Source organism: Brienomyrus brachyistius, chromosome 15 (assembly GCF_023856365.1).
Source record: "Brienomyrus brachyistius isolate T26 chromosome 15, BBRACH_0.4, whole genome shotgun sequence".
In the NCBI taxonomy this organism is placed as follows: domain Eukaryota; kingdom Metazoa; phylum Chordata; class Actinopteri; order Osteoglossiformes; family Mormyridae; genus Brienomyrus; species Brienomyrus brachyistius.
This window is the reverse complement of record NC_064547.1, coordinates 23,752,437-23,775,016: the sequence shown is the minus strand read 5'-3', so window position 1 is coordinate 23,775,016 and position 22,580 is coordinate 23,752,437. Positions and strand designations below refer to the sequence as shown.

The following is a 22,580-nucleotide window of genomic DNA, read 5'->3' as shown; positions in this document are numbered from 1 at the left end:
TTCACTTGGTAATTTCTGTACATATATGGCTATTTCCGGAGCCCACCATCTGCTAATGCCATTAGAATATAGGGGTGATTTACAGTGCTGCTCTGTGCTCGTGATTCCCGGAAATTACTAAGATTATTGAGTTTCTAATGATTTCTAGTACGTGCTGTGTTACACACTGACCAGACATTGCACAGTACAGTACATGGTTATAAAACAAAGCAGCAACTTATCAGCTTATAAACATGTTCTGATTATGTATAGATGTTTCAGTGTCGATAAATACATGCAATAAGATGATTAGCATGACATTATGTCAGTAATATCTCGTCATCGTGGTACTCTACAATGTACCATTTTATTGGAATAATTAGAATACTGGCATTTACAAATGACATGTTTGTCAGTTTGTACTAATAGTAATATTTGTTTTCAGCAAATATAAAGTGCTCAATTTTTGACGTTTGTAATGTGACTTCTGAAAAGGCTTAACTGTGTATTGTCTTAACTATCGGCATTCTACAAGTCAGCATCAGGGTGCAAATCTCACAGGTGCACCAAGGTCCTGTTGGCATGCTGTTGGGGTATTGAGATTTACTGCCACCTTTTGGTTACAGCATATGCATCCAGAATGTGTTATGAAGGTGACATATCTTTCTGAGGGTTGTGTACTCTTGTGCAGTGCCAGAATGGATCCACCCAGTCCTGAGACTGCAGGATCTCGAAATTCTCTCACACATCTTGTAACATCTTGAAATCATCCTGTGTGCAGCGTAAAGGAACCATTACTGAGCAAGAATTCTCTAGGCTGTTTTGATTTTTCCTTCAATCAACCTTCAGGCAAAGTGCCTTGATATATTCATTCTGCTTCGGGTAAATATATGACAGATAATTTTTGCAAATTTCAATGAAGGTTTTGAGGTAAGTGGCACGGATTAGTGCACTTTATTGCATTGCAGTATAGCAACAATTTTAGTGGCTCAAGACAGGATCAACCTATGACATTTGGGATAATTGTGCTTCAGTATTTCTTACCCATGGCTACGGTGTTTGTAGAGTCTAAGACTGAGTGTTTTTACTTAAATTAAAGATTTTAAATACGTATGCATGTGTGTGTGTGTGGATTAGGTTTATATTGCATTGTAGAAACCAAATGTCCACCACAATGTAATAAAAACCTGATTCTTTAGATGTTGTGGGGCCCATTATTTGGGTCCCCACAAAGGTCTGAGAATGCAATGAAAAAAAGTAAAGCTGCCTACAGTCTATTTTGTATTTTGCTACAGTATTTTACTTATGGTTACTTAAGGTTAGGGCCGGGTAGGGTTAGCGGTAGGGTTATGTTGTGATTAGAGTTTTACCCATAGAAATGAATGGAGAGTCCCCACAAAGATATAATTACAATTATGTGTCTGTGTGAGTCTGTGTGTTTGTATTTTTTTTTCTTTGATTTTCTCTGGACTACTATATACAACAGAATGTTATTGTTAGCCCACGATGACTTTGAAACTTGCACATATGTTTTAAATGAACACAGGAAACGTCAAATCACAGGCTGTCTGTTACTTGTGTAATGATTACTGTGTTCAGAAAGAATCTGCCTTTTTCCATAACCCTAACCCTAACCACTCTCTATGTTTATACCCAAATACAATGTTTGGGGGCAGTTATTCACAGTGTTTGACTGTTTCTAGAGGAAGCACCATTTACCCTGATGCTCCCCGGGGACACTCACACAGCAGCAACACGCAGTTTCCGACAAGGAAAAAACTGATACATGTGATATTTTTTGCAGCCCATCTAACATCCCCGTTTTTGCCAATGATATGTACAGATGCTCCTCTACTTAAAAACTTTCAACTTACGAACTTTTAGAAATACGAAGAGAACTGCAAGTCCAAATTGTGTTCCTTAGGCTCCTGTTTCCTGTCCGCAACATCAAGTTTTGTTTTCTCCCGCCGCCACTCCCGGCGCGCTGCAGTGTAGCGTAGCGTAGCGTACTGCCAGCATCCTAGTTCTTTGTACTTGCGTATACCCTTAAAATAATGTTGAATAACGACTTACGAACATTTCAAGTTACGGACAGCCGTTTTAAACGTATCTCGTTCGCAAGTAGAGGAGCATCTGTATATTACTTAAGTGATAGATGTTTAACTGGTCTATCAGAGAATAGGGGCATGAAAGAACATGCCAAATCCACCACTTGCAATAAATCACAATCCAAGTTACAATACAAGTTTCAGTTCTGACTTCCCCTACATATTCTGTTCTATAACCTTAGAAATTACAATATCAATCAAAATAAGCAATATATTTCATCTAGTGCATTTTTACAAGGAAAATGTCACAAACATTCCAGTAGGAATCCCACTGAAAGGGATTATAGAAAAATCTCATTAGATAATATATGGAAAATTATTCTCTGACTCCCTAAAACAATGTAATCACATGATACGTTTGGAAAGTACTATCTACTATTTTTCAAATCAAAAATGCAAGTATTGAGAGAAAAGAAAGACTTCCTGCTGAATTATGGCTACATGAACTGTGTTGCAGCTAAAACGTGGTCAGGTGATCACATAACCTGGCTTCTGTTTCAAAGCATTGATGGATGGCCAATGATGTTGACCATGTCGGTATAATGATTCACGCCAAAACATAGATCCTTTTTCCAGGCAGTCTTTCAAGCTCAGTGCCAGTGCTCTTTCCCTGAAGGGTATACTGGGAAGAGTGAATGGTTAAATCTTTTGTCAAATAATAATTCAACTATACATTAGTAGTACAGCAGTAGTGAGTAGTAGGGCAGCTGAACTCAATATGGAATAACCCCAGTGGGGTAATCTGTGTCAGCATAATAAAGAGGAAAGGAAGACAATATATGTACTCACAAGGGACACCTGAGACAGCCAACACTGAATCATTGCATAGCACGACTAATAGGGGTGATCACATACAATGTTAGGGTGATAGCACTGACTGCTCGGCTCAAAAACAGCTTTGTACTGAGGTCTAATCCTCACCTCAGCACCTGTAGTAGCAGGAGAGACTAGATAGAGCCAGCGTCTTGTGAAGATAGTAAATCGAGGAGAAAAAGATGACTAGGGCATGTGACGGTGTGTCCTCTTAAGGCTGTGAAGGTGAGAAGACAAAAATTGACAAGAAGCCGAAATAGTGAACCAAGTAAAAGAGTAACATGTTTATAAATATTAGGTGGAATGAAAAATAAATACTAGGAGCATCATAATGTACTAGAGGTGGGAATTGGCAAGGACCTCCTGATCAGTGTTGTTTTCATTGACAAAAACGGTAATAAAAAAAATTAATTTGTGATGCAAACAACTATGACAAAATGTACTGACATTTTGATTAAGGAATAAAAATGAGATGAAATTGTCAGGAAGAGACGTATGTATCTTTAGTTAGTGTTAATTGAGGTTGTGCATGGCAGAATAATGTTTATCTAACCAGCTTTAAGCGCATTAAAAATGCAATTCTTTCTCTACAGTCTGTATGTACCAAGTCTTGTACCATTATGTCTGTGCTAGGGTTGGTGGGGGTCCCCTCCCAGCTCTATGAATATTATCAATTGGTTTTGAAAATACCGTCAAAATAGCAATATGCAGATGCTCCTCTTTCACGTCAAATGCAAAATTTATTTAAATATTTGTCTTACATTTTCTCCTACCTGAAGCCAATTGTGGCACAAATTACATTAGGGCGGTATCTAGTTTTTCATACTGTCATACCATCTAGAGATTACATAGCAGTACAGGCGCTCCTCTACTTACGAACTTTCAACTTACGAACTTTCAGACATATGAACGAAAAGGACAGTAAGTCCAAATTGTGTTCATTGGGCTCCCGTTTCCTGTCCGCAACATAATTTTTTATTTTTTATTTTGCACGCCAATTCCACAGCAGCATACAGTGCATACTTCCAACACCCTAGTTCTTTGTACTTGCGCATACCCTTAAAATGACTTACGGACATTTCAAATTACGAACGGCCGTTTGGAACGTTTCTCATTCGTAAGTAGAGGAGCGTCTGTATTGTTAATATGTGTATGTTTAATAGTTTTGCTGAACATTTGGTGACGCTACGTAAGGTAATGTTTTTAGTAATATATAGTAATATATAAACATATAAATATATATATATTTTAACAAAAACATGCATTCATAAACCATTATGAACATGGCTATAAATATTTATCAAAAGGCATAACACGTTATAGCCATGTGTATTATGGCAGTATGAATGTTTTATGAAGCTCTCATCTGTAATGCCTCCCTCTCATCTGTAATGACTCCCTCCAAAAAAAATGAATACCGTGATATTTTGTAATACTGTTGAAGCCTCACTGAGATCACAAAGGAGCTAAAATAGTCACTAAATCATTTTTATTCAGTGATAAGAAACAATGCTTGGCAAGCTTTGCACTTTAATGATTGCCCCTCTTCAAGTTTTCCTAGTATTTGTTTAAAACAGTACAAAGTTTACCAACACTTAATTTGCATGAGCTCTGCATCCACAGTCCAAGCCAATCAAAATAATTTTAGTTCTTGCTGCTGGACTCACTCATGGACAGTGTGGCATGTTTGTGAGAAAACTAACAAAATGAGTGTGAAGGAGATAAACAAACAAGAATATGTGACCAAACAGCACTCGCCGTCCACTCTATGGAAACATTTTGGATTCCATAGCGATGATAAAAGCAAGTGATTTTTGGTGCTACTTTGTGTTGGCACAACTCATGGCAATGCCACCAACTTATTTGACAGAATTAGTTGATAATAGCAAGTTCTATTTAGCTGTAGTTTATTTTGGGTAAATTTACAACTCATTTTGGCTGTATTAACCCAACAATATTTTTAACAACAAATACACATAGCATATTTGAAATTTTTCCAATATCAGGCCGTCTTAGACATGGATTTAACGTGTGCTTTTCAGCTAAATAATTTTCAGGTGTGTTTCGAATGCAGCAAATTTAAAGAAATTCTTAACAAGGCAAAATAATAAATGTTCAACATGGAAAACATTATGCTAACTGGCCGTGTGTTGGTTATGGCAAGCTGAGAGACCTGAAACACCCTCCCATGTCACTCAAATCGGCCGTTTGGGAACAGTTTGGTTTCCCAATAAATTAAAACAACACTGGAGATAAGTAGTTTATAAGACTGACATTGTCTGTTGGCTGTGTAACTCCAAACTCGGATTTGTTGCTGGAAACACATCCAACATGCTAACTCGTTTGAGGCGACACCAGTGCGTGTACGACCAGAGCAAGGCAGAAACAGTCTATGCAAGATAGTCTCTCTGTGGCAATTAATGTTCTTTTGCCAGGAAATTCAGGCCAGGGTAAAAAAAAAAAATTCAATTTATTTTGTATATTTATTTTCACTGTGCTCATGAGCACACTTCTATTAAAGTCTGTACCTTCTTGCGTTAATGAGCCTTTGTTGAGCTGTGGTTTGAAGTTCTGTCAATTGTTCCTGTCTTGTACACATAGCTGCGGGTTTGCGGTTGTACAACTTGAAGTGTTAGTGATATTACCACAGCATTTAATTGCTGAAAATGTTGCAGATTACCGTTCGCATGTCCAGGTGTCCCTTTACTTTATAAAATCCAAGTTTTGCCCAAACTATAGAAGTAAATTGAAACAGTATCTGCGCACACTTGCTCATTCATGATAGCGCTGTGCCAGACCGGGCCAAAATCGGGCAACAGTATCAAATGTCACCAACATAGTTACAGTGACCTATATTTAAACTGATAGTTTGAAAATGATTCTTAACTCCTGTAGGAAAATAAAAATCACTGCCGCAGTGGATCGCAATTGAATCGATTTCTCCTCACCCCCTAATATACCAGCATAATAGACAACAAAGAAGCACGTCAACAGCTGGATCACAGATCACAGCATTAGAATAATTTAATTTAGAGGTCCACATACATGTAGTGGTTTTGTTTTCAACATACAGAAACGTCATGTCTGACTGGCAGTATTCCAAGATGGAAGAAAGACATTCTAGGCTTAAGACTGAGTTTGTCAGTCACTCATAACACCCAGGTTTCAGCATAAGGAGAAAGTCACTGAAATTGGAAGACTGGAACTAGAACAGAACTTTCTAACTGCATTCTGTATATTAATGTATAGCCCTCATTGTCAGAGCACAGTAATTAAAGCAAAGCATGCATATGTATTGACTGCATTGTGACTTTAGAAGGCCATCGGGCTCATTGACTGCACTGGCAGCTGGCCAGCCGGCCTAGAGCTGCCAGTGCTGCAGTGCAGCTCACATCCAAATGATGAATGAGCAGCAGAGTCACTGCCACCCATGTGCAGGGCCGCTTGGTGCGGCTTTTACTGCACAGCAGCACAGTCACAAGCGGCGTGTACTGAAACGGGTGGGTTAGGCTGCTGCTCACGCACAAACACCAGGCACTTTGCAGGAGCACTGCGGCCACCAGTAACGCCAGTTACTCAAATTAATCTTTGCACGATTATATCCACATAAAGTAATTCTACCCTCCGAGATTTTGAGCAACGAATGCAAACCCAAAGTTCTATTGAAGTATTATAAATTGAGTAAACTTGGAAAAAAAAGAGGATGCGTTATCTAAGTCACCGGTACTTCACTTTGGACAAAGTATCTGTGGTGTAAAGTAAACATAAAAAAATATTTTCAAGATTCAGACCTGGATGGTCATTATTCTTTCCCAGTTTAAAGAAAGTTGAGTTCAGCTTAAATTGATAAATAAAATGATGCTTCAGTGAGACAATACATACGATTTTCTTAATAAACTCTATATAATAGGTGGCTCCTCTGTATAATTTACCGCTTTGACTCATTTCTCTTTTGGGAAACACTAAGTTCTTAAAGCATATTGCTAAGACTAGGCTACCTGTCACTATACCAATGCATGTATGTATCATTTTACACCATGTCATTAGAGATGTTTTTTTTTAAATATAAGTAAAAGGTGGGAAAATTGGAAAAAAAAAACAAAAAACGTCAGATCAGAAAAAAGATTTCTGGTGTACTTATTCATTTTCAATTTTGAGTGGCATGCAAGACATCACCCTGGTGAGAAGACGAGCAGCTACAAACATTCACCATTATGCTGGAGGTCGTAGTGGGGCACTTCACAGATAGCACTCGAAATGAAGGCCTCGGGGCTTCCTGCCAGAACTTTCCTGAACACAGACTCGCAGTGACTGGCAGCTGAATTACAAAGACTTGCTAGCCTGGAACATAAATAAAATCTCACTCAAATTCAGATTGAGCTAGTGGGTTAAGGCCTGTCACTCGTTCTTCAGGGACGCGTAACATTTCTTATTTCCCAGTAAAACGGTTCCACCGCCAATTTCTTTTTAAACTAGACTTTTAAATTTGTTCTGAATTAAAATACCACCTGTGTGCATCTGACTTAACTGAAATGAAAGGGTAGCTAATGCTTTGCTAATATTTCACTTCATCAATGGACTGATTGATGAAATAGTTGGAATTAAACATCAAGCAAAAGAAATAATTTAATTAGGATCCAAATTGAAACAAAAGGGAAAGGCATGGCATGCATGGGTGATTTTAGAGTTTGTTGCAGTCTCTTCTTTTGGTGTGACTGTTTATACAAAAGAATCACATGCAGAACAGCCTGTGGTTTTTCAACATGGAAAATGACAGCCCTTCCTTCAACTTTACTCTGACAGCAGCTGCTCAGCTGCCGGCAGGGGATATTTTTACAGAGTAGAGGAAGAGGGCATTAGCCATCGCTGAAAATGTCACTGACAAGCAGCTCCATTTGATGGGGCGTGGGGCACTACCCCGCCGAGGGTTAACATTTGAGAGCTGGGGGGAGTTGTCAAGATTACAAGACAAACCGAAACTGTTTTTAATGTCACATAAAACTCCTTCAGGATTTTTTTGACTTTGGATGTGAAATCAATGTAATATGTGATATGATAGGCCAGAATTATTGATAGAAGCAAATTTTGATTACAACTATTCTTTTTTGATGTGTAAATTATCTTTTGTCATTTATTTTGATGCTGAAACAAACCCTGAAGAATGAAAATGTGTTTTTTTTCTATTAACTGTCTATCACATGCTTTACGGTAGTCACTAAGAAGTCATTAAAGGTTGATTCATTCTTCAGAAACCGCTGGTAATGATGGCAATGAGTGTAACTAACAACTTCATACAGGACTGTTTCCTACCACAACCTTGAATGTAAATCTTCCTTCTTTAGTCCTTTAAAAAGCATGTAACAGTAAAAAAATATGAAATATTTATCAATAGCATTCTCACTTTTATATTTTGTGTATTTTCATACTGGTTTGCTGTAGAAAGATGTTAAGTAAATAGCTTTTATAGGCACCTAAATATCTTTTTTAAAGATTTAATTTATTTCTATTGTCACTCTGACTTTCCAGTTTAAATTGAGTTCATGGAAAGGGAACTTTAAGGATTTTGATAAGACAAAACTACTTTTGCTGGATTTATACGTCATTAAGAAAAACTCATTAAATGTCATTGTATATGCAGAATGTCTGGTCAAAACATGGCATTAATAATAGATAGCTGTAATCCCCCTATCTAAAGGTGTGAATGGAAAACAGTTAATTATGTAAAATTTTACCTAATATGATGTGATAAAAGACAATAAAGAGCTCCATCTCTCTGTAAAAAACTTTTTTTTTTTTTGCGGAATAAAACTGAGTGAATAGCAAGATCATTTCTGGAACCAAGAACTACGTAAAAATCCAAAATGATCACAAAAATATACTTGGGACATATTTTGGAAACATTAAATAAACATTTGGTTTCATTTTCCACTAATCAGAGGCTTTTGGCACATTTTCAGGACGAGAAGCTTCACCGAGGAGCATATGTGCAGTGCTACAGGAATACAAACAGATTTTTCAGGCATATTTACTTGGGTACAAAAATATCATACTTGCAGGCGTAATTAGCATTGCTGAAAGTCTAATCTATCTAGTGGCTTTGGAAGGTCCATAAACATGGAATCTGCACATCAAGGTTCAGTCAGAGGTCAGTGCTGTGTATGCCAGTCCTGTTCCTGCGAGCTCTGGGGGAAACACTTTTCTTTCCTTAAGCACATGAAAATAGAAGAAATTTAGAAATAGGTTGCTGTGTTAGCTTGTGCTGAACAGAATTTTAAAACATTGATCTGTGTGTAGTGTTTTTATGCTGCTGGTACAACTGCATGCGAAACAAGACCAAGAGCAGTGTTTTAGATGAGGGGCTTTCAGCCTGGGGTCCGCGCCCCCCCCCCCCGCGGGGTCTGTAGTCACAGGGGACACCACAGAGACGTGTCATAAATTGACAAAATGCTGGCATCATCATCCTATTCATGCAACCGGAAAATTATTCAAGGTGAACCCCTATTTGGATAGAGCCAAAATGACTAAGGGGTGACTCCCGGCCCAGTTGGAGCCCGGGGTATTCAAGGGACACACCCCCACCCCCCAACTGGAAAATGAGGCATTAAAGCCACCATTCAGTCTTTATTCTCAGGCATTTATGAGATTATACATTTGTGGTAGGGTGTCCCCTGGATCTGGCCTACTTTCCTGGTCCCTTGTTCAAAAAGCCTGGTTTTATGCAACACATTTGATGCAAATTAATAAAAAATAAAATAGGTCATACAGATTCAAAAACAGTATAGACCTAATAATTCTAATTTTCTGAATAAGTGTTTTTGGTAACACTTTCTATGAATGCCATGTCTTTCAGAATCTATGAACACTTTTCTAACACATTATAATGCCTTCATAAAGCATTATAAACATGGTAATAAATATCAACAGGCATAATACATTATAGCCATATTTAGTATGCTTTATGAATGCAGTATGAAAGCTGTCATCTATACTGTATTATAGATCCCTTCATAAGGCAGTACAAAACCTCCTTATAACGCATTCATAGAACATTCATAAACAACATGTAAGTACACTTTAACATGCTAACATACCTTAACAGCTTTAGTATACATTAATAAGAACCCTTATATAATTATGCTGTTCTTTATCTTTTGAAGAATTGTGAAATTAATATTACTGTATTTCCCAGCTGTAATTGATGATGAACATAGGATGATTATAGCGTAACAGCTGGTTTGCACTATTTCTATGCATAATTTCATAGTGATTGAATAAAGCTCTTGATTCTAACAGTATCAATGTTTAAGTATCATGTATATGTGTGTTTTGACATATTTATGAATTATTGTTATCAAATATAATATCTGTTTAAATTAATGTCTAAAACGAATTATTACATTGTATTAGAAATCAGTATTATGTTGCCCAGCAGTCCATCCACTTATCAGGGTCACAGGATAATTAAACATGCTATAAATAAAGGTAGGGGCAAATGAGTATGTGCTCTTTATGCCTCCATTGTTCTGTACCTGATTAATACTTGAATGTCTGTGTTCTTCAGTCTTGTTCAATTTAGTGTAGACCTGCTGTAGTGTCATTTCAGTAATACTCTTACAAGGAATAACAGCTTTGTTCCATACATAATAATCATTCATGCTAAGTCAAGGGCAGCTTATTGCAACTTTTAGAAAGGACGTGAAGTTGATGGTGTCGATGCTCCGCTGTGGTGTTTTAAAAGGTGACATCAAAATCGTGCCGCGTGAAGATGCTGTGAACTGCGGATCTGCCTATGCCTCCGTATGACGGCTAACACTTTTATTGCAGTTCCCCCCATAATACATGAAATGAAGTCTACTGGAGTGGGCCTGGGACGCACTGCTCTGCTAAGGTGTGAGACGGCAGCTGTACCATCACCCACGTTCGAGTGGTACAAGGGAGAGAAAAGGTGAGTTTCTGCCTCTGCCAATGTCACCCTGCGCACCGCGTCCCCGTACATCGTTATATATGAAGCCTGGGAAAAAGGTCTCATTTTTACTTTTTAAACCACAATGCATTCACATGCCCAGTCTAAAGCCACACGTATCATTAGTTTTGCGATAAATATTTTCAAATACAACGTTGTCCTATCCTTTCTCTAAATTTATCTTTTAATCTACAAGATTAGAACTTGAGAACAAACGATGAATAACAACCTATAGAGAGAAACCACTGTTATCTGCAATGTCATTGCCACTATGGATTATTACTCTTTTAGCTGCTTCATTAGTTTCTTCTATGTCAAATACTAAAGAAAAAATTAAACGCTACAATTAAACAATAAATTCATAAATAGCAATATAAAATAGCTTTGATTATTGTGTATTCACTCAACCAATGGAACTTATTTTTTTTCAATACAACAGAAATCTGCTTCCTGTTACAATACATATATATTTTCATATATTGCATTTATAATGTGTTTAAGTTCAATTCTAAATAGAATAAATAAAGTCTGGATTCTTCTCACTCTAGCATTGTGTGCATAACCTGTGTATTACCTGATGGAGATTGAAGGCCATGGTCAATAACACACCTGTGTGAAGATGAGCTGCTTTGGAGGGACTTTTAATGAGATGAGCAGCCAATTAACAGCAAAGGCTTTTTAACAAGATTACCAGCTAATTGGCGGCTAGGGCATTTTGAAGAGATGACCAGCCAATAGACAGCTTGGACTTTTTAACAAGATGATCAGGCAATAGACAGTTAGGACCTTTTAATGAGATGGCCAGCCAATAGACCACTTGGACTTTTTAATGAGATAACCAGGCAGTAAATGGCTAGGACATTTTAACAAGATAACCAACCAATAGATGGCTAGGACATTTTAACAAGATGACCAATCAATAGACAGCTAGGACTTTTAGAGCTGTTTGTTCATTTTTCATTTACTAAATGAAACACTGTTCCTTGAGTAACCTTTCCTGCCACATCCGTGAACAGCTAGGGGGAGGTTCATCTATGTGAAAAATATAAATAAATATTAAACAATAATTCGGCAGATTATTAATTTTCCAGATTGTAGTAATGTTTGTAGGCAGCATTTTCTTGCTAGTCCCAGAAGTAAAATCTACCCAGAAATATGTTCCCAAGCAACTATTTACCTTGTTCAGCAAATACGTTCTTTTGAGGAAACATGACAGATGCATCACAGGACCACACAGTTAAGGCAGTTGTTGTCATGCATTGTTAATCCTGCATCTTGAAGAATAGCTGAGCAGACATTTAGATGTTTTCAGATGCTTTCAAAAATTAAAAAGAAGGGAAAGAAGAAACTAGAATCTAATATGGTCTTCAGTTATTTAGAGTGATCCTGTTAGCTTGTTAATTAATTTATTTTATAGTAGAGTAAAAATAATGGAAAACGACTTCTGTTAAACATGGAGACTTTATTCCACAGCATTAGCATCAATATGTGCTTTTATCTTTGTTAATGAGTCGCTAGTTCATTAGATTTAATTTAGCAAAAAAGCACTCTCTTTTTATTTAATGTATGCAAGGCTCTACTTAGCAATTCCTACCAGAGTAGGAACAGTACTTATGAGTCTCCTAATCAAACAAGAATTGTTTGCGAACGTGAAATATGCCTCGTGCAGCCACTTCGTCCCAAGTGGTATAAACAGCTTTTAGCTGTACTTCAGGAACGTCTGATGTGATGCGCTTCACAACGAATGGACAGTTATTTTGTTCATAACTAGCCCAGGGTTCCATGACAGATAACTATGCATGAAGTACTATGTATTCTACGAACTCATATTGGCATGTAAAAGAATTTGGGTAAAAATCACTATTATTATCATCATTATCATTCTAACTATTATTATTGATCATAATAACAACTACAAGAAAAACAACAACATAATCCATCCATCCATTTTCCAAACCGCTTATCCTACTGGGTCGCGGGGGGTCCGGAGCCTATCCCGGAAGCAATGGGCACGAGGCAGGGAACAACGCAGGATGGGGGGGCCAGCCCATCGCAGGGCACACTCACACATCATTCACACCTACGGGCAATTTAGCAACTCCAATCAGCCTCAGCATGTCTTTGGACTGTGGGGGGGAAACCGGAGTACCCGGAGGAAACCCCACGACGACATTGGGAGAACATGCAAACTCCACACACATGTGACCCAGGCGGAGACTCGAACCCGGGTCCCAGAGGTGTGAGGCAACAGTGCTAATCACTGCACCTCCATGCCGCCCGCCAACAACATAATAATGATAATAATAATGAGTATTATTGTTGTTGTTATTATTATTATTATTATTATTATTATTATTATTATTATTAATAATAATAATAATAAGAAGAAGTTTAAGACATTTTCTCTGAATCAACGTATTTACTGATCATGTTGTTTTAGCAGCACCTGATTATTAAATATTCATGAGTGTGGAGGCTCCATTTGAAAAGAAGAACGTTCTAGCAAACAGGCCATTAGCACACCCAGCTTAGGCAGCACATTTAAGACAAGAGGCACAGATGCATCTGCAACATGTTGCAAATGCCATATTGGGAAGGCAGTGGGTGAGGAGTGCTGAGTCACCACAGCCCCCGCCCCCCCCCAGATAGAAACAAAGTGGTCCAACTCAACACCGAGAAGCCACAGTGTCTGCAGTGAACACGTAAAAACCAGCAAAACAACGGCCATGTTAAATAACACTTTGAATCTCCTGAGCGCTATAATCCGAACATTTAGTGCCCTGCTTAACACTGCATGAGGGGTTACATTCAGAAAATCTTTAAAACACTTAGCTAGCTTAAACGCTTTGCCTTCAATGAATCCAAAAGTAAATGCAATATGGATTCGGCACTTAAAATGTGGTACATAGGTGCAATACTACAGTACCTCAACCTTTATTATTGAATTTGCGGTTTTAACGGTTCCATATTTAATAATTCCTGGTATACTTAGGGCGATTTAAAATCAGAAATTCACATAATCACCACGTGTCTTGATTGTAGAAGGAAAATCGAGCAACTGATGTCCTCAGAGAAATGAGGAGAACAAGCGAATGGTGCAAACAGGCCTTTGGCCATAACTGGCAATTCCACAGCTGTAGTCCTGTAATGAAAAAGGACTCATTCCTTATATCTGTGGAACCTTAAGAAATACATATATACGCTGTGAATTATGTCATTCAATAATCTTTTTCAGCATTTGTTCGTTTGTTTGTTTGTTAGCACACAATGGCCCGATATCAAAAATGATCATGGCACGTATTGTATGTGCCACACAATCCTGCAAAAACATCAAACTCAGAAGCCAGCACAACCTTCATTCAGGTAATTGTATTTCACTTGAGAGAAAGAGTGGAGTAACAGGGGAAGGAATGACCTTCTATCCATAGTAACAGGTGACTCACTTACCTCCTTTTAACAAATGTCAAAAAGTCTATTTAGGACATACACATGGTCCCATAGCTCTGAAATGACTTTGTAATTAAGCCTTTTTTGGACATAGTAAAATGATCATCGTTATGAATGCACACATTTGCCTGTAACTGACATTCACTGACTTGCAGAGTGTTTCCTAACTCCACGCCTAACATATCTGGAAGACATAAAGAGGCATGTTAATAAACGAAACCGGAAACAACGACGTTAACCTCAACAGGGTCAAAAATAGACCTTTTCTTCCCTGGAATTAGGAAATCACCCACTCAGACAAAGACACACGTATTTTTTAAGTTACTATTTTTATTAATTTATTTTTTAATCCTTAATGTTGCTATACGGGGATTGCTCTGCTCTGCTCTGCTCTGGCCATGAATCATTCAGACCATTGCTTATATTTTGCATTTACTGTAGCTACTGTGAGTCTCACTGAATTTTTTATTAAAATGTTCATTCTTTTTTCAAAGCTAATTCTATGAAGCTTCCTATCATCATTTATGAAAGAGTCTGTTTACCGTTAGCACTGGCACCATATATTGACACATTTCCTTATACTGTAATTTGCTGTTATATCAATGCTGCTCTATACAGAATATGGAAATATGAAAATTAACATTCACAACAACAAAGATTAGAGCTACCTCTCTACCATAGCACATATGGAAATAGATGGGCACTTCAGGTTGGTTGCCTGTTTTTTTTTTTTAACGCGAACCATAATAGACCATACAGTATGTTTACTTCCAGTGACTGCAGGGATTTTCAGGCCTATGTTCAAATATGACACACTGAACCATCCCAGCTACTAGTAGACAGTAATAGCAGCAATGACTCCTTACCAAGAAAAAAACACTGCATAACAAAAACATATGAAATTATATTTTTTGCAGCATTTTTGACGAATAAAAACCACTAGCATAATGCAGCAAAACATGTTTGTTAGCTAATTGGTTTGTTGCTGAAAGATGCCAAATGTTACTAAATTCACTGGATTGGGCAAGGTTCCACGAATTCTGAGATCATCGAAAAACGTGTTTGTGCAGATTTAGCATCAAAGTTTTGTAGGCAACACATTGAGATTAGAGAATGTTTCATAGTTGTCATGACACTTTGAAGTATTATTTCATTTTTGTGTTATTTACAGCCTTTTACAGACATTCAAAGCTAAACACAAAAAGAGGGGGGTTATAATTAATATGGAAAAGTCACAATTCATATATAATTTCACAAAACGCACAAAATTACTTTAATTACTGAGTGTTTGTGGCTTTTGATTGTGCCGTTTTTGATCATTTAAATAATTAAATTAAAGAAAATACCCAAGAACACATAGTGAGGAAAATGATGAACTTTATATGGAAGACTCTGGGTCGTACCACCAGAAATGTTTTAAACTCTAAGCTACACAACAGTAGGTACTATCTTAACAACAGGCAGTAGTTAGGTTGCTGGAGTGGAGCAGAGATATATAGTACAGCAGATGTATCTAATGGCACGGCAAAAGGTATAGATTTAGTATAAACACAGCACAGTCATTTAATCAGTACTGCACTTAATGTCAGGCATGGTGATGATGACATCATTTTATGGCAAATAATTTCTTTTGCAAAAGACCTCTGGATTCAGTAAAAAAAAATAAAAATCACAACATACATGCAAAGCACCCAGAACAACACCTTCTCATCCACAAGTTCTCTGTCCAACTGCCCAGGAGTCTGTTGGGTGGAGCAATGCTCTAAACAGGCAACCAGGGTGTTTTCTAATAAGGAACTTTTGACTGGGACTCAGCTTCTGACTGATGGACACAGGAGATGGGAATCAAAAGACGGGGTCCTGGAGAACAGGACTGGAAGACAAAACCAGGCCAGTGCATCACTGAACTAAGATTGCAAATGCGGAAAGGAGCCTCTGACAGAAAGGATGGGAGTGCAAAGGTGTGCTCTCTGAGAGAGTTGGAAGAGCGACCCTGTTTAGAAAGGCTTGCTGTTTAGAACATCACTGAGTTCAGCGCTTTGGGTTTCTATTAAAGGCTTAAGGTCCAACCCAAACATCACTGAATCAAACCAGATGGCACATGGGTAGAGTGCTCTGGAGAGACTGGCCTGGGAATAGCAGGATCTAAGAAACGCTAAAACACTTTTCAGCAAAACAAGTGATGATCTATCAAATGAATCAATTTATCAATGAAGCAAAAGCAGACCTACACTGGATTGACAAGTCTTTGAGTGGCCTGGTCCTGCCAGTGTTACTGGGAATAGTAAAAAGCACTGAATAGTGCTGGTAAGTGATCCCCAAGCAATCTGACACAGCTTGGGCTGAAAAGGAAGAACAAAATTGTACCACTTCACCGCACAAAGATTTTTCTTTTCACCCAATACTGGGTGTACAATCCTAGCCTTTTTTGAAATGAACATAATTGAGTTTTCTTCATTTAATATTACCTGACATTTACTTAAACTTATTCTGCTGTCAATCGGAGATTGTAGGTTTTTAATTAAATGTAAAAGAACACACACAAAAAAAAAAAAAACACATAATTTTCTTATTTCACAAAACAGGACACAACCGGAAGGGTTTCATTCTTTTGCAAATATCGCCACACATCAGTCAGTCAATGGACCGGCTAGCTTTCAGCTCTGTGGCACGTTATTACACAACTGTTATTATATCGACTACTTGTGTCTGCTCATACTTATTAACCCCTTAGTTCTTGTTGCTTTGTATGTTACACACTAGGCTTCAATGTGCTGTGCCCTTTTCTTTGGAAAAGGGTATCTGATACGTATGAAAATAAATCAATCAAAATGCAAATGGTTACTGTCAGCCCCGGAACACGAATATATCTTGACCCTGCCAGTCAGATTGAGGCTTTTTGGAAATTGTCATTTCATACCAAGGCTGCAGGGCCCTGTGTGAAGGTTCGCCTGCATTAACCTATATTACCTTATTTTCATGCGGCCAACTGATTCAGCTCCTTCCTTTTAGCCCGGGTGAGCAAATCGAAATCGGAGTTTCCCGCAGGCAAGTGATGTCCAGCTGGTACTTTATTTTATGTATTTGTGCATAGGTCACCCCCCCCCCCCCCCCCCCAAAAAAAAAAAAAATAAAACCGTATATTCACCTTGCATTTTAATGAAATGTTTGAATAACTTCATCAGCCCACTAAGAACATTCTCTACATAATGTAATCAGGGAAGACTCAAATAGTGGTTCTTGAATTTAAATACCAAATTATCCCCATTAACCATCATTTACCCACTCCCAGTGAGCACAAGCCAAACCATCAATCCGTTCAGAACTAATTGAAATTACAGGGTGCATCCAATTTTTTCAAATTGCTAAGGAGGTCCATAACCATGATTCCAGCTTTTACTTAATTTGAGACCTGGACCTTCTCGTGATGTTGTATATGTATATGAGGCCAAAAGATGTGATGTGATGTTTTTATCAGATTTTTCTTTCTTTTTTTTTTGAGGCTGGTATCTCTGCTGGAAACCTTCACAAGTAGCACTTCACTATTTAAATTGATGGTCTGTATTGAGATAATAACATTGAATTTCACGCTGAAGTACTCACTGAGTGAAGCTTCTCCAGCACCCGGAAAGGTCACATTCAGGGAGAGCACAGTGGGGCAGGTCGTCATACTTAGAGATAAAATTAAATTGCAAGAAGGTCAATTGCCGCAGTTACCTGAACAATCGAATATGTGCCTTATTAATATAGCAGTTTTACTATAATATTCAGTCTAACAGTCATTACTTTAATGGTTTTTAATAATAATCTATTAGTGACAGTTAATGTATTTATCAGTATTATTATGTATAACAGTATATCAGTGTTATGGTATTTGGTGTTCTTTACCAATATTAATATTTGCAAAAAAATTTTGATCAGCTCATAAAATCGGCCATATTTAGACTGATGTTACGCTGACACATAATTATGCGCCGGATATTCGTAATTGTTGTCTCTGTCGCATAAACAAACACTAGAATGTTGCTGTTTTTGGATAAATACACATTATATTGGCATATGTCTTCACAATGTTGAAATAAAAATGAAACAAAACTTTATAGCAGAAATCTGTGCGCATATAACTTTAATGAGTCAGTTTATTGGTGCGGCATGGTGGTGCAGTGGTTAGCACTGTCGCCTCACACCTCTGGGACCCGGGTTCGAGTCTCCGCCTGGGTCACATGTGTGCAGAGTTTGCATGTTCTCCCCATGTCGTCGTGGGGTTTCCTCCGGGTACTCCGGTTTCCCCCCACAGTCCAAAAACATGCTGAGGCTAATTGGAGTTGCTGAATTGCCCGTAGGTGTGCATGTGTGAGTGAATGGTGTGTGAGTGTGCCCTGCGATGGGCTGGCCCCCCATCCTGGGTTGTTCCCTGCCTCGTGCCCATTGATTCCGGGATAGGCTCCGGACCCCCCGCGACCCAATAGGATAAGCGGTTTGGAAAATGGATGGATGGATGGAGTCAGTTTATTTTACATACACAATATTGTTGCGTACCTTAATAGTTAAGTTTATTATTATATTACTGCAAGGATAAACTTGCTGGTCAAGAGGTTAAATGGTTCATTAACATTACTATATACATTCCAAAATGTCGGGACCTACAGTATATTGTGGATAGTGATTATAACCAAAAGTATCAGGATAATACATTTTGGCTATTTCTCCCACCCCGACTCTCAACTCCCTTCACCTTCCCCTCTTCCACTAATGTGGTGAAGGGAAACATTTCTGTTATTTGGAGATTCTTCACAGCGAGGAATGATGATTTTAAATTCGCAGTTTGTAAGACATGAAACAGAAAGTTGCCCGTGGCAGAACTCCCCTAAAAAACAATTTAATTTGACACTTGCGGAGCCAATTTTATTTGAAAAGATTATTTAAAATATTGTTCTTGCAGAAAGCTTAGTTCATTAAAGAAGCGTTAAAAAGTGTTTTAAAAAAAATTACTAAATGAAGAAAATCCTGATACGTAGGATTGGTATCAGCAGGTAAGACTTAAAAAAAAAATGGGTCGACCAAGGAAAATGTTTTCTTGTGTTATTATGATTTATAAGAATAGTTAGAATGATAATAATGATAATAATAGTGATTTTATACCCAATATGAGTTCGTAGAATACATAGTACTTCATGCATAGTTATCTGTCATGGAACCCTGGGTTAGTTATGAACAAAATAACTGTCCATTCATTGTGATGCGCATCACATCAGACGTTCCTGAAGTACAGCTAAAAGCTGTTTATACCACTTGGGACGAAGTGGCTGCACGAGGCATATTTCACGTTTGCAAACAATTCTTGTTTGATTAGGAGACTCATAAGTACTGTTCCTACTCTGGTAGGAATTGCTAAGTAGAGCCCTGCATACATTAAGTACATTTTTTCGCTAAATTAAAATATAATGAACTAGCGACTCATTAACAAAGATAAAAGCACATATTGATGCTAATGCTGTGGAATAAAGCATGTGTGGGTCTTGCCCTACTGAAAAATTTTATTATTATTATTATTATTATTATTATTATTGTTGTATGTAAAAAGCCAGAAGCTGCTTTGGGGGATTGTTTGCTCACTGCACAGACACTGTAGGATACACTGGCTGAACCTCGGCTCTCCCCATTGTGATTATGTTTGGAAATGTTCCAGCAACATTTAAAAAATCTCAGCGGGAATTAGAGACAAGCTGGTAAAGAGGTCATACATATCTGCTCTAGTAATAAACAGAGACAACAATCCCCCACCGTATGGGAAGGTAATTTGCCAAAAAATGGACCACTTTGCAGTGTGTATGTCTATCATTATAACTTATCGCAAAGGATGACTTAATAAAATGTTAAGTCTCTTGAAAATGTCACAGTGCCTTCTGCATCTGCGTCGGTTATGACGGCTGTCACAGATCACCATTTCTGTCCCTTTTGGAAATCGCCTTTGTCTTTTCTCAACAGCACGCATACATTTTCATGCTTAGATTGTCTTTCTCCTGTAATCTCCCTGCCTTTGAGAAAACTGAAGTATTCCTTTGCCATTTTTAAGTGATAGGAAAGTCTATGGACTGATCTTATCGTCATTAACTGATGATTTTATAACCTAAGCATCAGTGATTAAAACGTCTTAAAAATACAAATAAAAGCGGAAAAGGCTGATGTGAAATATGCAGGTGGATTAAGATTTGAGTGTGGCATTACAACAGGATAATATCACATGTTCTGCCGTGTAATAAATATGCTTTATGTGTAAATGCCAACCATACATAAGAGGAAACATTCACATTCAAATTCTTCGAAAATTTTTGGGTTGATGTGAGGAGAATAAATTCTACAAAGGCCGTAATTTATTCCTCCCTTAAAGGTTACAGGGTCCAAAGAATCCTTGCATGCGGCCCTCTCGCATCATGTGCAGTAATTTAGGTGATATTTGGCTTCATTTACCATATATACAAACAAGGCAAGTTTCCTAAATAGGCAGAAACTCACAGGCATGCGCACATGCAAATGCAGAGGTATCTATTAACATATGGCTGCGCATGTCACATGTTTATAAAAACCCGATACTCACAAATCGACTACAGAAATACGGGACACTATGAACATAATTTCACTTTCAACATTCGATCTAATTTGAAATGTTACACTAGACCCCTCTGACTTGAGAATTCAGTCAAGCCTTTGCTCCTCAAACATAACACTCCGCCTCCAAGGTATAAATTATGAATGATGCGTATTATTTCTCTTGCTTGGCATCAGCAGTGTGAGGCGTAGCCTGTTCTATCCATGCTGTTTTTAATGCGTTAGTGTCTATATCTAACGAAGCCTATGGTCCTGCTATCAGCATAGGCCACCAACAGTCTCTCCAGGTGACTCGATCCTGTTAGCATGTGGGACAAACATTATACTCCTTCTCCACAGCGGCACAGAATAAGCACAGTTTACTTGTAAATTCCAAAAAAGTACATAAAGAGACAAAAGAAAAATAACAATAATTAGGTCTCACACACACCAGGGTGCCAGTCATTTCTGTCTGTAATTATTCTCAGAAGAGCTACTTCTCCTAAAGCAGAGCATGTGGTGCCATTAAAGATATTTTCTGTCTTACCTCCGTTATCAGAACTGATGGGCCAGTCATTATGCAAAGCACCTCAAGAAGATTCTTTTTAACTACAAAAAAAGTAGAAGTACTTTCTTAATAAGAGGAAGTGGAACTGTGCAAAAAGAATACGCACAGCTCTCTGTAGAGCAGATTCAACTTTGTTGTCATTGCTTAAAGTACAAGTGCTCAGACAGAAAATACGGTTTGGCATCTAACCTTCAATGCAAAACAGTGCAAATGTGCTGGAAAAAGCTGAACAATAAATACATGTGTGATGAATAAAGAGACGAATACACATTTATACAGTGTTATATATGATTTGTGATGGGTTCTAAATGGTTAGTGTGTGTGATTGCAACATAATGTAATGGTATAGTTTATATATATTTATTCATGTATTTGATACAGTACATTTCCTCTGTACAAGATCCACCATTTGTTTACTTGCCTTTATGTAACAAAATGTTCTTCATACTCTGTTCTAGGCTTACCAAAAGTCACGGAATAGAAATCCAGAACCTTAACTCCAGATCAGTTCTCTCCATATCTAACATGACGGAGGATCGTTATGGTAACTACACATGCGTGGCTAGCAACAAGCTAGGAACAGCCAACGCCAGTATGCTTCTGAGTCGTAAGTAATGAATGAATTTACAACCTGCTGAATTGTTTGGATGGAGGGGGGCGTCGCCAGCGATATTTTTTCCTGCCCTTTCTGTGTGAAAATTGACTCTTCCTCCGAGCACCCAAACTGTTGTTTGGTAAATAAAAATCTGCAATGGATTCCTGGTTAAAGTAACGTTTAAGGTGATTTGTCTGCATATGTTTTTCAGATGTTTGCATTGTAACAACACATGTTCATTGTCTCATGCCTTTTTGTTAGAAGTTCTTAAATGTTCCACAAATCGAAGGAATGGGCTACAAAATAGTTAATGGTAAGGGATGAAGTATTTCTCAAAAGAAACTTTAGATTTTTAAGAAACAGAAACATCTCTAGAATTTGCCTTTTTAAAATTAAAGTCCAGCGTCCTATGGATATCTATTTTTAGATCCAAGTAAGTTTTTTGGAAATGTCTCACAGGAAAATTCAGAGAAATGTCAATCTAAATTGTAAGTCTTGTATTTGTATTGCAGTGATCTT

General features: G+C 37.8%; 1 protein-coding gene across 4 annotated transcripts in view; it reads left to right on the top strand.

The window, feature by feature from the left end:
* Positions 1-22,580, top strand: part of negr1 (neuronal growth regulator 1) — a 163,127-nt gene that overhangs the window by 99,462 nt on the left and 41,085 nt on the right. For all 4 annotated transcript variants that reach the window (XM_048977210.1, XM_048977212.1, XM_048977213.1 and 1 more), the window contains exons 5-6: positions 10,725-10,845; positions 21,925-22,073. In XM_048977210.1, the coding sequence (XP_048833167.1) occupies positions 10,725-10,845; positions 21,925-22,073 (270 nt within the window). The remainder of the gene's footprint in view (positions 1-10,724; positions 10,846-21,924; positions 22,074-22,580) is intronic.